The sequence below is a fragment of the Canis lupus genome, chromosome 13 (genome assembly GCF_003254725.2).
Source record: "Canis lupus dingo isolate Sandy chromosome 13, ASM325472v2, whole genome shotgun sequence".
NCBI lineage: Eukaryota > Metazoa > Chordata > Mammalia > Carnivora > Canidae > Canis > Canis lupus.
This window is the reverse complement of record NC_064255.1, coordinates 35,716,685-35,740,870: the sequence shown is the minus strand read 5'-3', so window position 1 is coordinate 35,740,870 and position 24,186 is coordinate 35,716,685. Positions and strand designations below refer to the sequence as shown.

Here is a 24,186-nt window from a genome sequence, read left to right as displayed (position 1 = left end):
TCTTTGTTTTAATAAAAATATTTATTAAATGTCTGCTGTGGGTCAAGGATGCAGAGGAAATAAATGAGATAGTGTGCACCCCAAATTCCTGACCTGGGTGAGGATCTCCTGTAAACTGGTACTTTGCACTCGGTCCTTTGATGTTGGGAAGCACAGAGGATGTGGCCGTGCAGGAGGGTCTGCTAACCCTGTGGAGGTTCTCCTGGAAATTGTCATGTGAGGAGTCCCCAGCTTTGTAGATGAGAAAGAGTTGTACTTTAGGAAACATGGTTCACTTAAATCTGAGCTAAAAAGTTCTGAGAAGCCAAAGGAGAGGAGATAGGGCCCACATTAGGAAAAGGGAAGGTTGTAGGTTTTCTCCTGCGGAGTATGGGGAGCTATTTAGGGAATGCAGTTAGTGAACGTCATGATGAGAATATTTGTTGTTATATAAGACCACATTGATGTGATGGCAGCGTCCGTTATGGACTGATGGGTCTTAAGGCTGCACGCAAGTTAGGAGACTCTCCAGCCATTGAGTCAAGAAAGGTGGGGGATAAAGGTCTAATTGTGGTAGTAAGCACATTCAGTGGTGGATTTGATAGGACCGGAAGACTGATCCAAATGGAGAAGGAAAATAAAGAGGTGAATTGCTTCAGTCCAGGTGCCTACTGTCAAGGGAAGAGGTAGGCTAACTTCAGAAGGAAGGTGCTAAGAAGGTAGGTTGTTTTATTTCCCAATGTGAGAAAACTGGATATTCCTGCTTATAAGATCGAAGCTGTGTGAGCAGGAAGCCAAGGACACTGTTCCCAGATATTGGATCTATTTTCTTGACTAGGGGGTGGAAGTGCCATCAGAAATATGAGGTGTTAGGTATGGAGCCTGGCAGGAACTTGGGAAAGTTTAACCATGATTCAGAGGGAGTTTAGGTTTGGCAAAATGGAACGAGAAGTCATCTTTGGATTCCAGCTGAGATTGTTGGAGGCTCACTCATACTGCAGAAATGATTTCCGGTTAAGAAACTTCTCGTATGTGTTTCCCCAGCTCATCCTTAGTCATCTGATGGGCTTCGTGTTGAAGTGAAGGAGGGGACAGGAGAGTTTGGTTAACTGATATGTTTGCCTTGTGTTTCTCTCTCTTGTAGATGATCTTTATCACTCTTAGCATAATTTCTTTCAAAAAATCCGCCCTCCCCTCCCCCCCCGAGGAACTGTATGCTACTTTAGTGACATGAATTTCTGGAATTCATACTACAAGCCTTATTAGCTTGCAGTCCCCTCCCTTTCATAACTCTTAGGCTGACCTCACTGTCGGCCGCGTTCTTATTGCTTCCACACAGCTGCCAGGTGTCCTAGTTTTTCCTTTTCTGGGACCTTGCTTCTGTCTGATTAAAAGCACTTCACATGCTTGTGTGGCCCTAGTTTTCTCTTACTCACAGGACATGTGTCACTGCGGCCTTTGTCACTCTGTTGAGTAGAGGCAGGGAATGGGCAGCCTGCCACACACTCACTGTGCGTGTAACAGCTCTGCAAGCTTCCCTGGGCTTCACTGTCTCATCTACTAAAATAGACAGGTGTGAATACCTATCCCAGCTACATGAGGTGGAACCATCTGGCATACAGGTGCCCAGTCATGAGACTTCAGTCTGTAGGCAGCACCAGCCTCCTGAGGATTCAGCACTTAGCATCTGCACATCCATGACACCAGTGTGAGCTGCATGTCCTGGAAGGGTACTTACCCTTCCCTTCCTGTGTGCCTCCACCCCACCCTCTGCTTTCTCCTGTTCCTGCACTTCTTCCTCAGCCTGACCCTTTTTCATCTTTTATAGTCATTCAGCCACATGGCACATTTTTAGAAAGTCTCGAAAATATTCTAAAACATCACTTAAAGTATCTTTATCCTAACAATCACTTTCATTTTGTGTATGATTTTATTATATTCTACCTCAAGTATTTTTATTTTAAAAGAAATACAAGTGCAGTCATGATACCGCCCCATGTCAATGGCTGATCCTGCCAGTGTCTCAGGCCCCAGGGACTAGAAACAGGAAGGTAAAGGTGTGTGCAAACTACAAGGAGGAGGGAGAGAAGGAGGAGAGGACTGTTCTTGTCACAACCAATGAGTTGGCAGCTATGCTCAGAGCCATGAGTGTGTTCATATCCTTCAGGTTGGTATGTGGCACTGTTGGCAGTTTGGTACGAACAAAATGGTTGAATATTGGCAATTTAATATTCAAACTAGTAATTCTACTTCCAGGGATTTACATCCAGAGGTCTGTACATACAGGATGCTCATAGAAATAGTGCAATAACAAGAGGAATTGGAAGCATTGTGTCAGTAATCTCAGTAAAATGTTGGTTAAATAAATTCTGCTGAGTATAAGATGTGTGCAGCTGTCCTGACGAGAGAAGTACGTCTCTGCTCCTAATGTGGAGGCATTGTGTTAAATGCTGGTGTTTAAAACGGGGCATGTATAAAACATATATAATGTAATTTTCACTTATGTGAAAGAATGCTTCTATTTTTTTCACCCTGACCTACCAAAGTTTGAAAATAGTATGATTTTTGCATTGCTGCTTTGACAAGTGCCTATATATTTATTTAACTTCTTGGGGTGACTGTAAAGTACAGAATCCTGTTGCACGTATGGAAATTCCAGAACTATGATAGGTGATCGTGTGCTCTGCTTTGCGAGCATTACCCAGCTTGGGAACAGGCTTAATTCCATCGTTAAGAAATCAGTTAGGAATTCAGAACTTTCTCCTATTTAAACACATGCACATGTGCGCGCGCGCGCACACACACACACACACACACACAACCCTTCAGTAGCTTTTTATAGCCAAGATCTGTTTAACTGAGAACGGAACTGAGATATTTTGTAAGAACTTGAGTGCGGAAATTTTCACTGACTTCAGGGATAAGTTATTTAATAGAGGTTTCAGAGTTAAATGACACCCATTCTATACTTTTTATAAGCTTTACTACTTGATGAAAATGTGTACGATACATATATGCGTATGTATATTTTTACTGAATTCTAAGCCATTTTTATGGGACTCAGAATTGGATGACCTTGATTCTTTTAAATTGTTAGTTTGGTAACGCCCGATACATGTATGCTTTTGTGAGCTGTAATGTTAGTACAGGGGTGAGTGCCCATGATCCTATGGCCCAAATGAAGAGAGCACGCCCAATATCTCGCAGTCCCTTGTCCTTGTCACATCCCCCTGTCCTTTCACTCCATGCAGATGGCTGTGGTCCTGTGTGGCCAACATCCCCCCTGCTTATTTCCTTTACAAGTTGTCACATTTTACAGTGTGTGTGTGTTTGGTTCTAGCCTAGGGTAGAAGCTGACCCAAGATCTCCTCTGAGTCCTCTGCATTCCCTCATCAGCCTGACTAGGGTTTGGTATTGTTTTGTTTATCACCCACCTCATCGAAGCATTCTAGAAGATTAGAAAAGAAAAATGTGTTATTCATCATTTTTCGTTCTTTTCAGTGAGCAGATTGGTTGGGACATTTGACTGACTGTTGGTAGAAATGGAAGTTATCATAAAGTGATTTAAACATGTTTCCCATTTGGTTAATTTCTAGAATAATTTTGAATTTTTTTTTTATTTTTATTTATTTATGATAAGCACACAGTGAGAGAGAGAGAGAGAGGCAGACACATAGGCAGAGGGAGAAGCAGGCTCCATGCACCGGGAGCCCGATGTGGGATTCGATCCCGGGTCTCCAGGATCGCGCCCTGGGCCAAAGACAGGCGCCAAACCGCTGCGCCACCCAGGGATCCCAGTTTCTAGAATAATTTTGAATTGTGGTTAGAGACCGTGGTTCATTTGATCCTAGTTGTTCAGGCTTGGTTTAGACTTGTTGCAGCACCTCACACCTACTGAGCTTTTTGATTGAGGAGAAGGTGTCTTCTGTGATTGTTGAGCACAGGGATGATGAACACCCACAAATTCAGGGTTGCCTGCGGTGTTGTTCAGGCCTCCTGTGTGGCTAGTATTCTTTTTCCTGCTTTGGGTACAAGTCAGACCTTTTCCTCTCAGAACTTTGATGTGTATTATTGCTGTTGAGAAGTTGGCTGCCATTCTGTCTTTGAAGGGATCCTTTCTCTCTGGGCGCTTTAAGGCCTTTTGTTCATCTTTAGTGTTGAGCAGTTATGTTACAAACTAGGTGTGAATTTCTACTCATTTTTTCCTGCTCGATCTGTGATGTGCACCCTGTACCTGTGTGCTTATCTCTTTTCATCAGTTCTGGAATTGTCTTTTGATAGTGACTCAGACAGACCTTGCTTTTTCTCCCTTCTTCGTGACTTGGCCTAAGGTCTCCGTGTGGGTCTGCGTCACAGCTTCTCAGGCTGCTCTAAGTGTGCATCCACTTCTTTCTCCTGTCTCGGCTTCTTGTTCCCTGGGATCTGTGATCCACGTAAATATGTCACATCACTGCCAGCTCTCCTTAGCTGCAACCACTTTGATGTGTAATGCATTTGCTGGGTTTTTATTTAGTGTTTTTTTAAGTTTTGTGCCCCTTTCCCATTTATGAAAATCTGCCAGGGCATCACTTATGGCTCTTATTGTTTTCTCATTTTTCTGCCTTTTATTTCTCTACCATTTTGTATAGAGGTAATGTCTCTTCTGAATCTGAATTATGACATCCGAAATTCTTGGTTTTGACATCTGTTGGTGCTGGCTTACACTGACTTTTAGTGATTTGTTTCCTTGTTTGTTTGTTAGGAACTGTTACTTTGTTGAATTTCACATGTGGGCATCTTTAAGGTCTAGCTGGGGGACTAATAGACACTTTTGAGTGTTACCTATTGTGATCTCTATTTTAGAAGAAAACATATTTTTATTATTTTGGCTCTTTTATCAGGATAGAAATAAAAGAATTATGTTTAGATTTTCTCTGTCACCACTCTGATCCCATGAAACAGAGAGCACTTAAAATAAACTACCTTAATTTTATTATTTTGAAATTTCATCTATGCCCAGTATTCATTTTGTCCATCGTTTTGAATGGTGTCATGCAGAAAACAACATGTCATGGATGTATTATTGAGTGTCGGGTTACTGGTTGGAGATTATCTTGTGGAGGCACAGTTTCATTTAAAGATGTCCTAAATGTGACCAAAGTGAGGTGTTGCAAATGATTCACTAAGTGTTTTTGACCCTATTTTAGAATATTCTGAAAGATATTAATCAGCACACTCTAAAAATAAACTTGAATCTTGTTAAAAACCTTATTCATTGTAGAGCAGAGGTTATAAAACTAAATTTTGATGCTAAAGCTAATGGCTCATTAGAAAGCAAGGGAAGTATGTGCTACCTGGAAATCAAACTTTTCCCTTGCCATGTAACATTTTATTCTTCTTTTTTTTTTTTTTTAAGATTTCATTTATTTATTCATGAGACACACACACACACACACACACACACACAGAGGCAGAGACACAGGCAGAGGAAGAAGCAGGCTCCATGCAGGGATCCCGACATGGAACTCGATCCTGGGTCTCCAGGATCATACTGTGGGCCGAAGGCAGCGCTAAACCACTGGGCCACTGGGGCTGCCCCATTTTGCTCCTCTTTATCTCTCTGAAATCTCCTTTGTATTTGATTGGCAACCTTTTGCAAATAATGGTGGCCATTAGTTTGAAGAGCCATGCCCATGTTTGGTCAAGAAGTTGTCATATTAACTAAATTTGTATTGAGGCAGAACTTGTACAGAAATTATTTAGCACTCAAAATTTTCAGCTCTTGGGATGTGTGGGTCAGACATGGGGTTCCCATTGTTTTTTCCTACAAATATTTTTTTTTTTTTTTAAATTTTTTTTATTTATTTATGATAGTCACAGAGAGAGAGAGAGGCAGATTCACAGGCAGAGGGAGAAGCAGGCTCCATGCACCGGGAGCCCGATGTGGGATTCGATCCCGGGTCTCCAGGATCGCGCCCTGGGCCAAAGGCAGGCGCTAAACCGCTGCGCCACCCAGGGATCCCCCTACAAATATTTTAAGACTAAAATGACTACAGTTGACCCTTGAACAATGTGGGGATGAGGGGCACTGACCCCCGACACAACTTCTGACTCCCCCAGAACTTAATACTAATAGCCTAGTGTTGATCAGAAAGAAGCTTTACTAATAATATAAACAGTCAACACATATTTTGTATGTTGTATTATATATAATATTCTTACAGTAAAGCTAGAGATAAACATTATTAAGGAAATCATAAGAGAAAACATACGCATAGGACTGTACTGTGTTCATCAAAAAAATCCATGTATAAGTGGACCTACACAGTTCAAACACGTGTTATTCATGTGTCACCTGTATACCTGTCCACCCTGTCCTGAAAACATGGGCTGTAATGTAATTGTGACTTACTTGACAAAAGGAGTTCTGGTAGGAAATCGAAAGGAGTTACCAAGGGCGGGGCTGGGGAAGAGAATCTGAATGTGCCTGGTGAAATACTGAGGTAACAGGGCATGCACGGTTTCTTGTTCTGTGATTTTTATTCAGATTTTTTATTTTTATAAGTTTTTATTCAGGTAATTATATTATCAGAAATTGATTATTTGTATTTTCTTGGTTGTAAAGCTTTCTGTCAGTTAAAACATTTTGAAATGGCAGCTCCAAGCGAGAAATTCTTTTAATACTTTATTGTTTTAATACCTGATATTTTCAGTATGGAAATTATCAGCTGTCCTTTTCTAGAACAAAAGGTAAAATAAATATAGGTCTAAGTCTGACTTATACAAGGTCTGTTTTCTATACTTATTTACTTGTACATGTCTTCTTTTTTTCCCACTCCTGTATATTTTTTTGATTCAAGAAGCACTTATGTTATTGAGGGTGGAGGTAAACCCTGCATACTCTATTCAGCCCATATTTCTTGGTTATCCTTCTGTATGAAAGATTTTGGAAATGGGAAGGCATTATAAATTTGCTGTCAGTTCACTTCAGGGACTTCAACAGACCCTCACAGTGTTAGGAACGTGGTTGTGGGGTCCCCGGAACCAGCATCAGGCTCAGTCACTCACTAGGAGGATTTACAGAACTTGCATTGATTCTCTTGCAGTGTAAGAAGAATAAAGCTCATGAATATAAATACAGTACTTGCCACAGAAAGAAGTCTGAAAATACCCTGTTTCTTCAAGTAGGAAACTTGACATCAGCTTGGACACAGATTAATTTGAAAAACCAACCACCAAGGGCACCTGAGTGTTTCAGTCGATTAAGTGCTGACTCTTGGTTTCGGCTCAGGTCCTGATCACAGGGTCATGAGATCAAGGCTCACTTTGGGCTCTGTGCTCAGCATGGTATCTGCTTGAGATTCTCTCTCTCCTTCTGCCCCCTCCCTGCTCGTGAGTTCTCTCATATACTCTTTCTCTCTAAAATAAATAAAATTTTTAAAAACAGACAAACCAAACATCAGCTTTCAGAGGTCTTTTCTTGGAAGACTGTTACACATGTGCTGGAGTTGGGGTCAGCGCACAGTAGTTGTCTCTGGTGTAAAGAGAGAATACATCATGACAGCAGTGGTCAGGCGGAGCAGACAGTGCACAGGAAGCCATTACATCAGCCCCTGCCGGCAGCTGGATGACAGGATGAGCTCCCTACCTGCCCTCCGTCTCCTTGTGGAGGAAGACTGTGGTCTTGCCTGTGAAAGACTTTGGAGACAATGTGGGCACACACTGAAGCCTAACTTGTAGGGGTCAGTGGACTAGTGCTTGAGTGTTCACTCTTACAACACTCGGTGTGTGACTTTGGGTGAATTAACTTCTCTGGTCTTTATGTATAAAATGGGACTATTAACTTGAAGAGTTATTGTAAATATTTCAAAGAACGTATGTGAAATAATTAGCACGGTGCCTGGGCCCTATTATCACCTTCATTCTTTTTAGGCTTGTTCTAAGGCTTTAAATTGGAGGTGATAGTACTATCCAACTCACAGTGATGCTACAGGGATTACAGGAGATGTTCCATGTAAGTCTGCCTGCCAGGGTGCTCTCACACACATACACACACTTAAATGGTCAGTAAATTGCATTTATTTCACAAATGAAAGCAATGAATTCTACTGGGAGTTAGTAGGAGATGAAAGGTAGTAAGAAATGTCTTACAAGAGAAATGAACACTGAGTATATAGAACCCTGAGTCCTGAAGAATGCCTGAGCACAGCATCAGTGTGTGAACATGCACAGTGGTTTCAGAAAACACCCTCTCCAGGGACCATCAGGGATCTCGGATGGGGTTCCTGTCTTTGCTCCTGCAGAGGCAAGCTGCTGTAGGACTTGCAGTAGGGATGTGGAGAGCTGAGGGTCTGTTGGGATGGCATCATGTGGGGTCAGTCCATCAGTCCACTCTGCAGAGCACATTGATCACTTCAGGCCATGGACACACATCTTTGAGAGCCAAGAGCAGTAGAGTGTTGCTCTAGGAGAACAACTCTCAGAGCTTTTATCTTTTTCTTTTTTTTTTAAAGATTTTATTTATTTATTCGTGAGAGACAGAGACAGAGAGAGGCAGAGACACAGGCAGAGGGAGAAGCAGGCTCCCTGCGGGGAGCCCGATGTGGGACTCCATCCCAAGACCCTGGGATCACGCCCTGAGCTGAAGGCAGATGCTCAACCACTGAGCCACCCAGGCGTCCCAACTCTCAGAGCTTTTAAGTCATGTTCATAAAGGGATTTTCTACAGAGATTGTCAAATTATAATTTTCTCTGTTTGCATTTTTGCAACTAATGTGATTTGATTTTGGTGAATGAAATAAACTGTGTGATTATGTTTTCCCACCTGTGAAAAATGCTTAAAAATTATAATTAATTTTTAAGTTAATTTTGTAATGATGAATTTTACTCAGCGTGTAATTGATATTATGCTGTAGTTTTTTTTGAAGTCTTCACCAAACCATAAACTAAGATCGACTGTTTCAGTTAGAATAATGGTGGTATTTCTCTAACTCATAGAAATACATGTCTTAATGTATCTTTTGTGGTTTTATTTTTGTGTGCAATAATAAACCTACTTAGGATGCAAAAACTTAGTTTTTAAATTTGGATTTATTTTTTGCTATATAGGAGAAAGGGCCAGTTGAAGTGTAAACGAAATGATTCTAAAATTAAAGCTTTTTACTTAATTGAGTGGATTGAGTAAATCAGTTCCTTTGAATCAGTCTTAAATACCTACTACATGTAAACAATAGAAATTATTGTTGCTTACTTACTTGAAAATGATGTTTACAGAGGTACCCAAACCCCAATATGAAAACTTTGTTTGCTCACTCATTCTGTCAATACATATTATTGACCACCTAGATCTAGGTACTAATGCAGAAAATAAGACAAAGGTTTTGAGAGGAAATCTGATGTTCAGATCAGAAATAGCAGATGGTTGCCTACTGGGCTAGGTGAGTGGTTATTGCTCCTCCTGTAAGAGGAATAAGTAGGTGAGTACAGTTCACATCGGGTTATAGATTTTTGGTATGTTAAAAAGGATATTCCCATCTGAAAACTTTTATTTTCACCATAAGAAAGACATGTTTATTGACTGGAGGAAGTGTGAATCAATGTGTTGGAGTTCTTGCTAGACAAGCATTGTTGAGTTTCTGGACAGTTTCAGCCAACCATTTGAGGTTTGCCATCATGAACTGAGGCAAAGTTTATATCGTCCTGCAGTTTCTCCAGTTGCTTAGCAGTAAACATGGAGAAGGAGGTAGGTGGTTTGTTTCAGTGGCATTGGTTTTGCCAGGCAGTTAAAAAAAAAAAGGGATAATGAGAGATTGGGAAGTTGAGGGTCTTTGCAAGGGAAGGTCATGATGATGACATGTATGATATAAGGCAGAGTATTTAATAGGGGAGTAGAAATATTTTGAGCAGGTGAGCTAACAGGCTAGGAGATAAGAGTTGAAGAGCATGATCTTTGGAATTTTTTTTTCCAAGGCAGAGGTCAACACACTTTTTCTGTGAAGGGCCCAAAAGTCAACATTTTAGAGTTGAGAGTTAAGAGGCAAAATCAGGTGTTTTTGAAATACTTCTATAAGAGACCAGACATATTTCCACAAAATTTTTATTGATGAAATTCTTTATATTATAATTGAGTGTAGTTTTTTATAATACAGTTCTAATGAGAAGAGTGGGATTCTTTTTTGGGGGAGTGATAACATTTCACTAACTGAGGTCCAGAATAGTGTTCCCTCTTGTCATATCAGTTGTAAATGTGGATCTCTTAACACTATAAGGAGATCTTATATATTTCATCTGGGGAAGTGTCTTCACACTGACAGGTGCTCTCAGGTCCTACTAGTGGTCCATCAGTTACCTTAGTTGAGCATAATCATTACTCAGAAGGTGCTTATAGAATTCTTTTGGATTCTTCTCTCTCTTTTTTTTTAAAGTACTTAACATATAGTGTATTACTAGTTTCCAAGGTAAAATTTAGTGATTTATCAGTTGCTTATAACACCCTGTGCTCATTCCAAGATTCTTCTCTTTATATTAGATTTTACATGTTATGACTTTGTAGATTAATCACTTAGAGGTGATGATGAGGTGGAAGCATGTCAGTTGCAGGGGGTTTTGAAATGTGTAAATTTTCTTTGCTCTTGCCATTGGGGTCCAAAGAATGCTACTAGGACTGTAGTCTGAGTTCAGAAAATATATGTCCTGCAAATTTGCTTGAAAGTGGAGATCTGGGACGCCTGGGTGGCTCAGCGGTTGAGCGCCTGCCTTCGGCTCAGGGTGTGATCCTGGAATCCTGGGATTGAGTCCCACGTCGGGCTCCCTGCGTGGAGCCTGCTTCTCCCTCTGCCTGTGTCTCTGCCTCTCTCTCTGTGTGTCTCTTATGAATAAAAAGATAAAATATTTAAAAGAAAGAAAGAAAAGGAAAGGAAAGGAAAGGAGAAAGGGAAGGAGAAAGGGAAGGGAAGGAAAAGAAAAGAAAAGAAAAAAGAAAAGAAAAAAAAAGAAAAGAAAGAAAAGAAAATGGAGATCTTCCTCCTTGCTTTCACTTGTGACAGTTTGGGGAGGGTCTAAAGCAGCTTGCGATTCAGATGATGAGTTGCTTCTTAAAGTTTGCTCATGAATTAGATGAGTTCTTACTAAGAGCCTACTTTCTTTCTTTAGCTGTTTTTGGTATTATTCATTTTTATATCCAGCATCTAGCATAATTATTGGCACAGTGTGTGTAATGTAAACGGCACCCTGGAAACCGTCATGGAATGAGTGACCCGACAGTGTGCTCTTTTAAAGCAGTATTATTTCCCCTATTCCTTCTGATTGCAGGTGAAGAGTGACTACATGTCTGAGATAGCTGACCGCGTGGACCAGGACATTGCTTTGAAGCTGGGCTGTCTAGAAATACGGTAAGGTGGTAACTAGGCATGGAGGGCTTTGCTCATCAGTGGTTTCATTAGTTTTGGAAATTATTGAGGGATTTTCCTTTTCCTCATAAAGATTTTTGTTAATAAAATATTGAATAAGATGCAAGTAAAAATTTGAGATTTTGAATTAGGTTGTCAGTGCTACTTTTAGAAATCTTAGGATCTCTTAAAATGAGATTTCATTGTATTTAGAATGGAGTGATTGGTGAGAGTGCACGTATGTGAGCAGGTCTGAGGGCTCTCCCCAGTAATCTCCTGGGATGATGGAAGTGTGCTGTGTCTGTGAGACCCCAGGTGCTAGCCACCAGCCACAGGTGGGTACTGAATAATTAAATGTGCTAGGGCACAGAATTTAAATGGAAACACAAATAGCCACAGATGGCTTGTGGTTTAAGAGATGCTGCAGGTTTAAGGGAAATGGAAATCTGAGAATATAGTTCTTACTGCTGATAACATTTATCACCATGTATCATATATTATGCTAACATTTTAATTTTTAATAAAAGAATATTTTACCTTTTTCAGGTGTGATTTCAATTAAAACATACTTTGGGCTGGTAGTTTAAGATAAATTGGTTAAATTAGCCAAAATTTGATTATGTGTTCTCAGAACAGTTAGTGAGAATTTCCTCCAAGGTCACTATTTTTTATATTACATAAGGCGGCTGTTATATACCAGTCCCTATAAGAACCCAAGGATGGTTAAGGTATAACTCTCAGCTCTTCACTGAAATTTGTGTTCAGCCTTAATTATATTTCCCTCACTGGTCCCTTTGTGTTCCTGTCCTGCTCCCGACCCTCACAGTTTCAGCATAGAAAGCATACTTGGTTGCTCCTTTCTCACTGCAGATGGTGCTGTACTGGGTTATCTGGAGCAGGAGTCAGAAAGCATGAGCTATTGTGCAAGTGGCACGGTACCCCCCCCCCCCTTGGTTCTAGGTAACTTTTCTGCTCCTTCCCATTCTGGCCTCCCACGCTGTGTGCATCCTAATGCCCTGTGCCCCAGTGTCCCTGACTTCATTATGAGGTAATGCACTACAGGAAAAGCCTGACACAGTAGTCTTTCCCTTTAGCCACCCCCCCCCCCAAATAAATAGAATGCAGGAAAACAAACTAAGTGACCCTTTTGGGGCCCTTTTGGAATTTTTCATCTAAATCTAGTACTTTCATTTTAAGTAGGCCAAAGATAAAGGCAAATTTAAAAAGCAAACCTGGTATTTATATTACTAGAGACAAGTTTGAAACAAGGTCTCATTCTCCTAAAACATTATTTGAGGTGATGTATATCATCAGTGTGTCCCAAAGCACCCCAGCCAGAGCTTCACCTTCTGCAAGTTACTGTTTGTGCAGATAGAATCGTGCCCCCTTGTGGCAGGTACTGTAGAGCAAGGACCGGAAACAACTTGAGCAGGTCATCTGGAGTTGAGACCGTACAGATCAGACTATGAACGTTCAGAGTGTGCAGGAGCCTGGCACTCTGTCCTGCACGGCCTTCTCTGTTCTGTTACAGGTCTGTGCATGCGCGCCTCTGCAGGAGGGGGTGCGGTGCTCGCCTGGCCATGGCAGCAGTCTGCTGGCCTGCAGCTATCCTGCTCGTGTGAGCAGGATGAGCATAGCAGGCAGCAGTTGTACCTGGAGTCTCGTGTCTTGTCTTTACAAAGAGCCTCCCCTGCTTCACATTGAAAGAGAAAGCGAGATTGTCCAGTAGGACAGAGCCTGTGTTACCTGATCTCTGCTTCACTGTGGTGTGGGAGTAATGCTGAGGGTCAGATTCGGTCTTTATTAATAGCATATATTAGGATGTCTGTGGCTGAGCCACAAAGTAGTTACCATATGGCAGCATAGACACTCCTCACACGTGTGTGTAAATGTATGTGTTCCCTGGTTTTAGGCGCTCATACTGGGAGATGAGAGGCAATGCGCTGGAGAAGAAGTCTAACTATGAAGTGCTGGAGTAAGTATCACACCCGAGCTGTATCACATACACCCGGAGATGAGCCCACCTGCAAACCCGAACTTTTGTTAGTTTACTTAAAGTTAAATTCAAAACCTGAAACACTACTGTTTCTAAAACAATTGTGTCTGGAAGAAGAAAAGTTTTTTTAAGCAAAGAATTCTTAATGACAGGAACTGTGTAAGCAGACGTTTCAATTTGTTGACAGATGTCTTAATAATGGTTGATAATGTCTATGGCACGTCATCACAGACTTCTGTCTCTGTAGATTTAATCACATTGGGGTGAAGTTTTGCTTCTAGTTTGCATCGAATTCAGAATTGCTGGTTCAGTTATTATATAATCTCTGCATTGTTGAAGGGTTTTTCACAGGTGGCGATATGTGAATTACTTGTTGCTCAGGTTATCAGGATATTTAGAATAGCTGAAAAATTTTCAGATAATTCAGGAATAAAATTTTCAGGAATTAATTTGTGTATTAGATTGTCGTATTAGGTTGTATTAAATGCATCTAAGCCATGCTGGAGCTTATGTCTGGGTAGGCTAGAAGTTCTGTTCTTCATCTTTTTGATAATGAATGCAGCAAAAGAGTTGATATTTAAATATCAGCAAAGGTCCATTTTAATTTCATTAAAAATAGTATCACATCTGGCCAACATTTATTTTTTCTGGCTGTATTATTACTGAAATCCTTGTGGTATTTGGGAGATGTAAGATAAGTTGGTAAAATAAAGTAAGAGGTTATCCATTACTACCCTGCTGTGATAACAACTTTAACTGGCTTCGGATTTTGCTTGGACTTTATTAGAGCCCAGCTATAGCCATAGTATGAAAGTGTAGTGCCCCACCCATTGGGAGGCAAGATTTACAGGGGAGGTGTAGTCATTTAAACATAAAAGTAGAAATAACCAGTTTGCAAATTGGCTACGGTACTGCAGGTACAACCATTTGGAATAATAACTGGTCGTAAGAGATGCAAGTTATTTTTCATAACTGACATGAGCCTCCTTTGTGCCAGGTCGTGAGGGATGAGAGTGGCATCTGGGGAGAGGCCCTGAGAGCCAGCTCCGCCTGACTTCTGGATGTGACATGTTAGCATAGCCTAGTGTCTGGGGCCGCATGCAGCAGAGGACACTCGCCAGAGGCTGTGCCTGTGTTAATCTGAGTGTACCTATACATAGGCCCTTAGCAGATCGGCCAGGGCAAAAACAAGTTGGTTGGAGATGAATGAGATTAGCTAGGACATGTTAGCAGGTGGGATTATCTTGAGTAGAGTGTTTCCTGACCTTCAGTGGATGGTATAGAAGTAGTGAGACCCTTAATAACCTAAACAAGAAAATGGCTAGTGTTCACTGTGCCATAGATTTCTGTTTACAACTGTCACAGTCTTCAGACTCCTGGACTCTTAATGCTTAAAATACAGATCAGAATTGAGGGGCTCACTGAAGATCTCATCTGAGATGATGTTGAGCTTGTCCTAAAATTCCAATGGAGGCTCAGGGAATAACAGGAATAGTTTTAACTATTTGGTTATTTGGTTGATTATCCGTTCCTTGTGCTTTGAAATTAATAATTTCAAAATTAATAATACAAAACATTCTCCCTCCAGAAGCTTATAGCTAGCAGGGAGACTCAGATGAGTGAGCAGACCTGTAGAATAAGGTCCTAGGAGCTGAAGTGGGGGTGCCTGGAGCGTGTGTGTGTGGGAAGTGTGGTACTTGACGTCTGAGGTGGTTTCATTGGGAGATGCAACATGCCACATACTGTCTTGCCACATGCTGTCTTTGAGTCCCAAAGACAGCATGTGGGCAGGTGGGGATAGCTGGCCGGGAGGAGGGAAGAGACTTCGTGAAGGCACAAAAACAAAGGAGGCCAGGTAACAGCTAGGAAACCACCTGTTGGTTGTGAGGGCCAGGTCACCAACACTCCAGTGAGCTCTGCAAAGGGCTGAGGTCCTTGACGCCATGGACTCCTGAGCCATGCAAACGAGGACCATGGTCTGTGGTTTAGAACTCCATGTTATTAAGGAAGGTTAGAAAAGGGAAGTGAGGAAGCAGGGCACCACTGTGTCCTTCCTGCCCACTCGAGAAGGAGTGAGGCTGTGTCGTAGGCACCGTAGCACTGGCAGCGGGGTGAAGGTGGCTGGAGCCGAGGTCTGTCCTGGGCTGCTAGGGGTGCTCCTCATAGGAAGGGTTTCTGTTTGGGGAGGAATCATGTGAACTATTACAGCATATTGATTTTCAGTTCTGAAGGAATATACCTGTTTTTGAAATGAAAGGAAGGAGAAATGTGGGTTTATTTCATATGTTAAAAGATCACTCATATCAATAGCATTAAAATCTCCAGTGGTACCCAGGGCCTGGTTTCTAATGTCATTTGTCAGTAAAAGGAACCAGGGCTCCTTTGAGAAGTGCCTGATGCCAGAGAGAGGCGGGGAGGGTAAATAAATGCAGGCGGGGCCTGGGCATCTGGAGGTGCCAGGAGGGAGGAAGTGCTCTGCCCATGTGTCACAAGAGCCAGCTGAGGTGCCTGAAGCTGAGTAGTCTGAGCTACAAAATGAGTGACAGTTTTAGATCATAACCCAGAGCATAAAGTAGACATCCGTGAGTCCATACTAATATAAACAATTGAATAAATAAATGAGAAGTGATAGGTCTCCCATACAGAAGAATTACAAGTAATTAATGTAGATATGACAACAAAGGGGGCAGAACACAAAATCCCACCTCAAAGAGCGGCCTGTACTTAGTGACTTGTACAGTGCAGTACGGAAATGGGTGTGGGGAGAAAGTCGGCTGGCAGTGAGGAAACCTGCAGGCCCCACCTGAGCTGGATGCTCAAGGTCAGCATGAGCAGTGATGAGCCGTGTTGATGGCACGTGCCCCTGGTAGGATCTGTTGAGAAGGGCACTTCACCTCTCTTGGCTTCCTCCCCTAAACCTATAACCCCAGTCTCATCATGTGAAATAGATAATTCCCAGTTGAGAGGCATTATACAAAACAACAAACCAGTACACCTTCAAACTGTCAAGGTTGTCAAAAACAAGGAAAATCTGAAAAGCTGACACAGCCAAGAAGAGCCTTTAGAGTCATGATGATTAAGTTGGATTCTGAAACAAAAAAAATGATACAGAAAATAATGAAATCTGAATGAAGTATAGACTTTGTTAACAATAATAAATCGATGTTGATTAGGAGTTGTGGCTGGTGTGCCATTGGCAATGTGAGCTAGGAATAGTAGGAACAGCTGGGCATGGGGTATCCGTGGGACTCTGTACTGTCTTTGCAACCTCTGTAAATCGAAGACTATTCTGCGGGAGTCTGTCTCCATGTAAAGGGAAATGATGAGGGAGTGGAGTTGAAAAGCCAGCAAGTAGATAAAGATGACGATCTCAAGAGGTCCAGTCCGAGGTGGACGGTTTGTGAAGTCCAAGGAGGACCAGGATTATTAATCACCTGGCAGTTAGTGGCAGGGTGCAGGAGCACCTGTTCGTGTCCTTCGGGTCACTGTGGAAGCCCGTCCTGTTGTAGGGACTGGGGAAGGATGGTGTGAACTGTATCCTGCCCTGTCTCTGCGAGGCCACAGTAGGAACTTTGGTGTCACAGGATGAAGTGAGCCAGGTGTACTGGAAATACTGTAAAAGGGCCAGAGTCACAGGACACCAGGGGCCCGAAAAATCTCCATGGATCATGCATTGACATGTTCGTAGCAGCAAGAACAGGCAGTTAAAAGAAGAAAAGGAAGAAGCAAGTATCCATCAAGGTGGGTTGGAGAGAGGAGTTTTCAGTTTAAGATCAGTTTGCAATGAAGGGCACCTGTCTGGCTGATGGTAGAGCTTGCAGCTCTTGATCTCAGGTCCTGTTTGAAATGAAAATTGGAGATTACACTGGAATCCGTGTAAACTGGGCTCCTTTCTAGAGATTACAGAAATTGAGACAACAGGACAGGAGGCAGGGGGCGGAGGACAGTCTGGGGCTCTGATGAGTGGGGGGTCAGTGAAGTGGAGAATGTGGGGATCACAGTCCACAAGGGAGGGCCTGTGCTTGTATTGTGGGGGAAATGGGTGCAGCATGGTGTGGTCATCATGGGCCTTCTCAGAGGGTGAGGGTGAAAAGCTGAATTCTCTGTAATCTTGAGGCAGCTGTTGTGAATCCTTTTAGAGATATGCTTTGTGAATTAAGCAGAGATGCTAGAGAAGGAAAAGAGGGGTGGATTTAAGAGGCTTGCGTTCCAGGGTATGACCAGGCGGGGTTTCCCCTGCCCGCCCTCTGCCTCCTGCTAGGTTCTGCGTAGCTGTAGAAGTCGTGTGACTCTGCCCTCTGGCGGCAGGGTATCTGGGTGTGGGTCCTGGTTGCCCCATGGCCTGCCCTTGCGGTGTGCTTCTAGGGGTGTAAAGTGCAGGCGGGGCTGCTGCCTGCCTTGGTGTGCAGTTAGGGAGGTGGTCCACCCGGAGAGCTGAACGTAGCACCGGGCCCTGAGTGAATGTCTGCCCATGATCTTTGCTGTGATCCGGATCCAGGGGACAGCTTGTCACTCTTGATGAAACCAAACTGTGTAGCATTACTTCGCAGTGTTATTAGAAAAAACCATATAAAACAATGTCAGAGTTTATCTGTTAGCTTAATGTTGAGCCCTTTAAAATAGTTTTCATTTGGTTACAGAGGTCGTAATACAGTCTAGCTGGAGAAGATTGAAACGGAGTTGTCCAATAAGATAAAAGTCTTCAAATCCCAACAGTTAGTGTTAACCACCTTCCCAGTCTTACCGTCTTAGCAGATATTCTCCTAGGCCCCCTTTTTCCATGTTTTCGTACAACACAGTACAGAGCTTAACGTGAGAGTGGTGGTGCTGTACGTGCATCCTGCTTTTTTCGGCAGCCTTATTCTGGAGTGAGGTTTCCACTCACTGGATGCACGTCAGCACAGTAGTCCATCACATCCGTGTGTGATGCCACATTTAACCAGTCAGGACAATGACAGTACGAGGCAATGTCACCATGTTTTCTTGTTCGTTTTTGCCTGTTGACCTGCAGATAATAGCTTGTTTTATTTGCTTTAGCTTGATTACTGTTGATATCGAACACTTTCCCGTATGTGGGCCGTTTTATATTCCTTTTAAAAATTAGCTATATTTTTAAAACAATTTTTACATATATTTGTGTTTTTTCTTACTAATATTAAGAGGTTTTTGTCATATTAACTGTATTTGTAGTATTTGTTCTGCACGTTCTTCCCAACTTGTCTTTGTTTGTCAACTGTGCTTATATGGCTTTTCATCATACAGGACATGTTCTTTTTTCTTGTTTTTTCTTTAATGTAGTAAAATCTGCCAGTTATTTTCATTTTGGTTTTGAGTTTCAAGACCTGATGTTTGTTCTGAAACTTTTGTTCTAAAAGTCTTGTGTATTTGTTTCTATTTTTACATTTCCAAGTGTGCAGATATTTTTTAAAAGGTTTTCTTGGTAATGGTCCGTGTGATAACAGCTTCTTTGGCTTTCATGGAGACTGTCATTGCAGGCTTGTGTAAGATCATTTCCCTGCAGTAATTTATTATGAAAAAATTCAGACATACAGAAAGTTGAAAGAACCATGCAGGAAGCACACATGTATCTGCCACCTAGATTCTGCAGTTAATATTCTGCTGTGTTTCCTTTATGTGGACAGTTTTTATAAGTGGTTCAGTGTGATTTTAAAAATGTATTTTCTGCTCAAGCTGGTTAATGTCTGTCTTTCCTGGTATTTTGTCTCTTGACAACTCAGTAACTGAGAAGGCATGTGTCTCCCTCTGTGAGAGCAGCTGTGTCCGTATCCTCCTGTGGGTCAGTTCATGTTTGCTTTGTATTTGAAGCTTTTTCATATAAACACAAACAGAATGTTTTTATCTTCTTGGTTAATTGAATCTCATGTCATTATTCAGTTACTCTCAGGGTGCCTAATCATACATACTTTCTTGTTTGGGGGGGACTTCTCGTCCTGAAGTCTGCTTTGCTTTCTTTAGGTTAGCATTGGCCTAGCTTTTATTTCCTTTCTTTGTATCACTTCTTCTGTTCCTTTATTACTTTTCTTCTATTACTTCCCTCCTCATTACATCTTTACACTTTTATAGTGTTTCTTGTAAGCGTCATAGAGTCAGATTTCTTAAATCCAGAATGTCTTTCCTTTAACTGATGGCTTTAATACGTTCGTATTTATTAGAATAAATGATCTATTTGGACTGGCTTGTGTTGTCTTTATTTCTACTGTGTGTGTGTGTGTGTGTGTGTGTGTGTGTGTGTGTATTCATTCCTTTTTTTATTTTTTATTTTTATTTTTATTTTTTTTTTCATTCCTTTTTTTAAATGTTTATTTCTTAATGGGTTTTCTTATTCCAAATTTTCTTCCCTAATGATTTGGATATGTATAAACTACTTCTGTTCTTTTATTAGTTACCCTTACATTTTAACCTTCTATATTAACCAAATCTAGATCTTAAAGTTACCTTCATCCTCTCTTCTAGTAGTGCAAAGACCTTGGGACATCCTCACTCTCTGCATCTCCTTCCAACTTCTATGCCATTTCGCTCATTATGTTAGTTCTGTCTTTGCTTAAACCACACGTTAGACATTATATGATCTCATGCAGACATTGCTGATTTGGCAGCATGTGTACCATTTTATCTCTTAAACGCTCTTGTGTCACCTAAGCGCACCCTTCCAGCATCCTTTTCCTTTCAGACGCTGTATTTTCCCCACACTCAAAAGATAATGTTCGGTACAGCTGTTGACAGGTGTGCTGCCATTTCTCTGATTGCTCTTCCCTTTAAGATCTTAGCGTTGCTCTTCCAGTCTCACTCGTGTCTCAGGCTTGTGTTTCTTTGGTGACCCAGCTTGGAACAAGATGTGCTGCTTGGTTCTGTGGATTTGTGTTTTCATCTGGAAAGTATATGCCATCAGCTCTGGAATTGTCAACTAGATACATTTGGACTTCTGTAGCTCCTCATGTGGCTCATATTTTCCATCTCCGTTTCTCCTTGTGATGGTGTGTGTGTGTGTCTTCTAAGCCTCATTGGCTCATGCTTCATTTCACCATTGATACTTTTCAGTTCTGCAAGTTCATGTCTTGGGATATGATCTGCTCTTAGCTCCTAGTAACCTTTTGTTGCGTGCTTGTGCCTGTGATGGTGCCAGGAGTGTTAGTCTGCTGTTCCTCTGACTCACTCAGGCTTCCACGTGGCTTGAATCAGAGACTGTTGGCCCGAAGTTGGGCATGTGGGGCTCCAGAGGGGCTTCTTGGAGATCCGAAGGGTGGATGGCACAACTGCAGCCTCCCTTGGGTCCGGACCCAGCGCCAGAACACTTGGTCCTTCAGACAGCATCCTGTCAAGAACCCCAGAGCAGGTGCCCGAGGCCAGCTGGCCCAGCACTCCTCAACCACAGTGCTCCTCCCCAGTGCTCCTCAACCCCAGCACTTAGGGCATGTTGGGCCAGGACTGCAGGCCTGCCTGTTTGTTACCAGGCTGCTTAAACTGACCCTGCTGGAGCCCAGGCTAGACCCAGCCTGTCTTTGGATGTCAGTTTCCCTTCATTTTTAAGATATAGTATTTAATTCTTTTGTATGCATCTTTTCATGGTAAAGTTCTGTTTCTGACATCTTGAAAGATGGCTTTACTCCATGAACAATTCTTGACTCATCGTGGTATTTTCTCAGTACTTTAAAAATCTGTGAAGCTGCTCTTCCCATTCCATCTTCCCACACAGCTGTCAAGAAGGCTTTACACGTGATGCCTACTAAGAGGATCATCTAGCTCTGAGCAGACTCTGGCCATCCTGCCCCAGAGACCCGGCAGTCCAGATCCTACGGAGGCCTCGGCATTTCTCTCGGCATTTCTCTTTCCTTATGAGGATTGCTGGTGACTTGGGGCCACTTGGAAGGATGTAGATTTTCTAGTACAGAAAAGAATTCAGCATGAATGCAGAATATCACTTGTTTCCTCTGACTTTATTGTATGGTTCTTTTTCCCTTGGGGCGGCCTGGGTGGCCTGCCAGTAAGGAGATAAATTGTGAAATAATCCACAGGGTTGCTTAGTTTCTGTCCGAAAATTTAAAGACAATCTTGATTGTTTATAGCCTGATAAAGAATACCCCTTCCACTTTACCACGTTTCTAAATAACTATTTTAAATCATGCTGAAGATAACTGGGCCAGCTTCTATGAGTGGGGAAAGTAGTACATAGGAAATTCTGTAGTTCTTTAAACTAACCAGACCTAGTCTTTCCCTGTTTTTCCCACTGTGGTAGAACCGTTGTGCCTTCTTTGTAGCCTAAGGGAAGATGCATGGCGGTGACACCCCCCCACAGCCCCACCCCAGCCCCAGAACCTGTTCTCCCAAGGACATGCTTCCAGGGAGTGGCATGCAGCTAGAGACCTGCACACCTTGATGAGCAGAGCTGAGGCGGGGGAGGGAGGCAGCGGAGGGAGGCAGCCTCCACAGGAGGGCAGATCAGAGCTTTAAGAGAATTGTCTTGTCCTCAAGCATTTCGACAATGACAGATTTACCAGAATCAGCTAATAAAACTGTGTTTCAATTATGGTTCCCACTGTGATCTCGTTGAAGGAAGGATTTCACATACCAGTGATTCTTCTTTGAACTACGCAATTGTATCATGAAATTATTTTATGTGAACTACTTTGCTTTTCAGTTCTGCTCATTTCCTTATTAAAGTGGTTTGCTTTTTAAGGAAATTTGTTTTTAATCATCTTTGCATGTCATGTATTTTCTGTAGTTGTTTGTGTACTTGTATCTGTTCTCTGCTAGAATGTCAGCTTCCCTGAGGGAGGACCTCCCTCCCCCAACCCACCGCTATTCCCAGCACCTAACAGTGTTGGACATTCATTTGGTATTCATCCATTGGGATTTCTTGAATTCTTTTCATGAGTTAAAGTTAACAGAAGTTAATTATGATTTTGCATTGTTTTCATTTTTTCATTGTCTTCTGAATAGTAATCTCATGTTTTTTTTAGTTGCCTATGTTAAAGAAGATGCTGGTGGGTTTGGCATGAATTGATAGTGTCTTAACTAAGACAAGGTCATTCTTCTTTCATACGAAGCAAGTCTTACTTAGATGGACACTGCTCCTCATTAGCAGAGTGCTGGGCTTCTTCAATCTGGCCATTCCATCATCTATAGCATGCCACCTCATGACCTAGGATGGCTAGTGGACTTTACCATCACATTTGTATTCCAGCCTCACAGAGGAGGAAGAAGTGGACATCCTCTTTCTTTCTCCTCCTCGCAAGGACACAGGTGTATACATAGTGCTTTCCCTTAGAGGGACATGGACTGAGTCGTAGTCCTATGGCCACCCCTGGCTACAAGAGAGGAAGGAACACATACTTTTTCCTGGCCAAAAGACAGCTTCTTATTACCAGTGAATTGCTATTCACTTATTCAGAAGTAAAAAATCTGTCCTGCATTTAGAGAATTTTCATATTTATCAGTTTTTAAGAGGTATTATAGAGGTTAAATATCTGTTGTATTTTTACACTAAAGATACTTGCGTCTGAGAGTTTTGGAGCAAGGATAAGATAGGGATGCTATATGAAAAATGCACATTTTAGTTGTATTTTAACATAGTTTTGGTTGCCTTTTTTGCCTGGATTTTAAATCTTTAAGGAATTATGTCCACAGAGTATAAGTACCCCAAGCTAACAGACAAAGTCAAGGTCTTCTTAGAAGTAGTGCCAAAGGGGAAATAAATTTATCTTTGACATAAGAATTTACTTATAATGAAGCTTATTTCATACCCAGGTCTCCCAAAGCCTGCTGTGTTAGGGATCTGTAGACTTGGATGCACCTGTGCAGGACAAGGCCACACGCTGGGCTGCCTAGGCAGGAGCTGGTGCACTCTGGAGCATTCATCCTGGTGTGCAGGAGACCCTGGGTGTCAAGGAGATGCAGCAGGTGCTGAGGACGACTAGTGAGGACAGGTGGCGAGGACTGCCACCTGCCAGGGGGAGGGAGTGTGTCTTACCGCCTGGACTGCTCTGGGTAGGGAGCTGGGTGTGGCAGGTGTGGCAGGTGTGGCAGGTGGGCAGTCAGCCCTGACACCTGGAGACACAGAGCAGGAGAACAAAGTCCTCGTTGGTCAGCAGTGGTTTCAGTATTTCCTGTGAAAGACAAGAAGTAAATTAAACATTAATTAAAAGGATTCTGGCTTAAAATTGATCACAACTATAAATTTAAGCTCCAGAAACTCTGAATGTCAACAAGCAGTCATATTGGTGTTGGAGCCTGGTGGTCTGACTACACCTCTGCCAGTGGGTTGTTGAGCCTGTGTCTCCCCCGAGGAAAGGGGATTGTTCCACCCCAGTATCCGACATGGTGCTGGTGTGAGCAAGCAGATGAGGGCAGCCTTGCTTTCTTTGAGGCTTCACATCAAAATAATTTGAATTTTAGAAACTAAATGATAGACACCCTTTTCTGCTAATCCTTAGAGAATAAGTAGGAAGACTAGCAATTGGAAGCTCCCTGCTGCACATGGATGGGCAGTGCCAGCTGAGGGCTTCTGTATGACACCCAGCCCTGTCCTGTAAGATTGGCTGCATGGGATGCTCTCCTGGCTCCAGGGCTTCATCCCAGAGGTTCTAATGCTGCGTGGTTATCCCATGGTCACTGTCCTAGCTGTGTAGCTGTACCCAGCATCCACTCACCTCTTCCCTTACCTATTCCACTCACCTCTTCCCTTACCGAGGAGCCTTTGATCCAAGCCCCAAGCCCTGGAGAGTCAGGGTCCCTGATGTCCTGGATTCACTGCTGCAGCCCAGTGCAGCATCTTATAATGATGGAGATGCCCTCTCTGCCCTGGCCAGCATGGCAACCACACTCACT

At 42.4% G+C, this 24,186-nt stretch overlaps 1 protein-coding gene across 17 annotated transcripts in view; it reads left to right on the top strand.

Annotated features, from left to right (window-relative positions):
* Positions 1 to 24,186, top strand: part of PTK2 (protein tyrosine kinase 2) — a 266,474-nt gene that overhangs the window by 111,902 nt on the left and 130,386 nt on the right. For all 17 annotated transcript variants that reach the window (XM_049093133.1, XM_049093131.1, XM_049093130.1 and 14 more), the window contains 2 exons: positions 11,269 to 11,348; positions 13,258 to 13,320. In XM_049093133.1, coding sequence (XP_048949090.1) covers positions 11,269 to 11,348; positions 13,258 to 13,320 — 143 coding nt within the window. The remainder of the gene's footprint in view (positions 1 to 11,268; positions 11,349 to 13,257; positions 13,321 to 24,186) is intronic.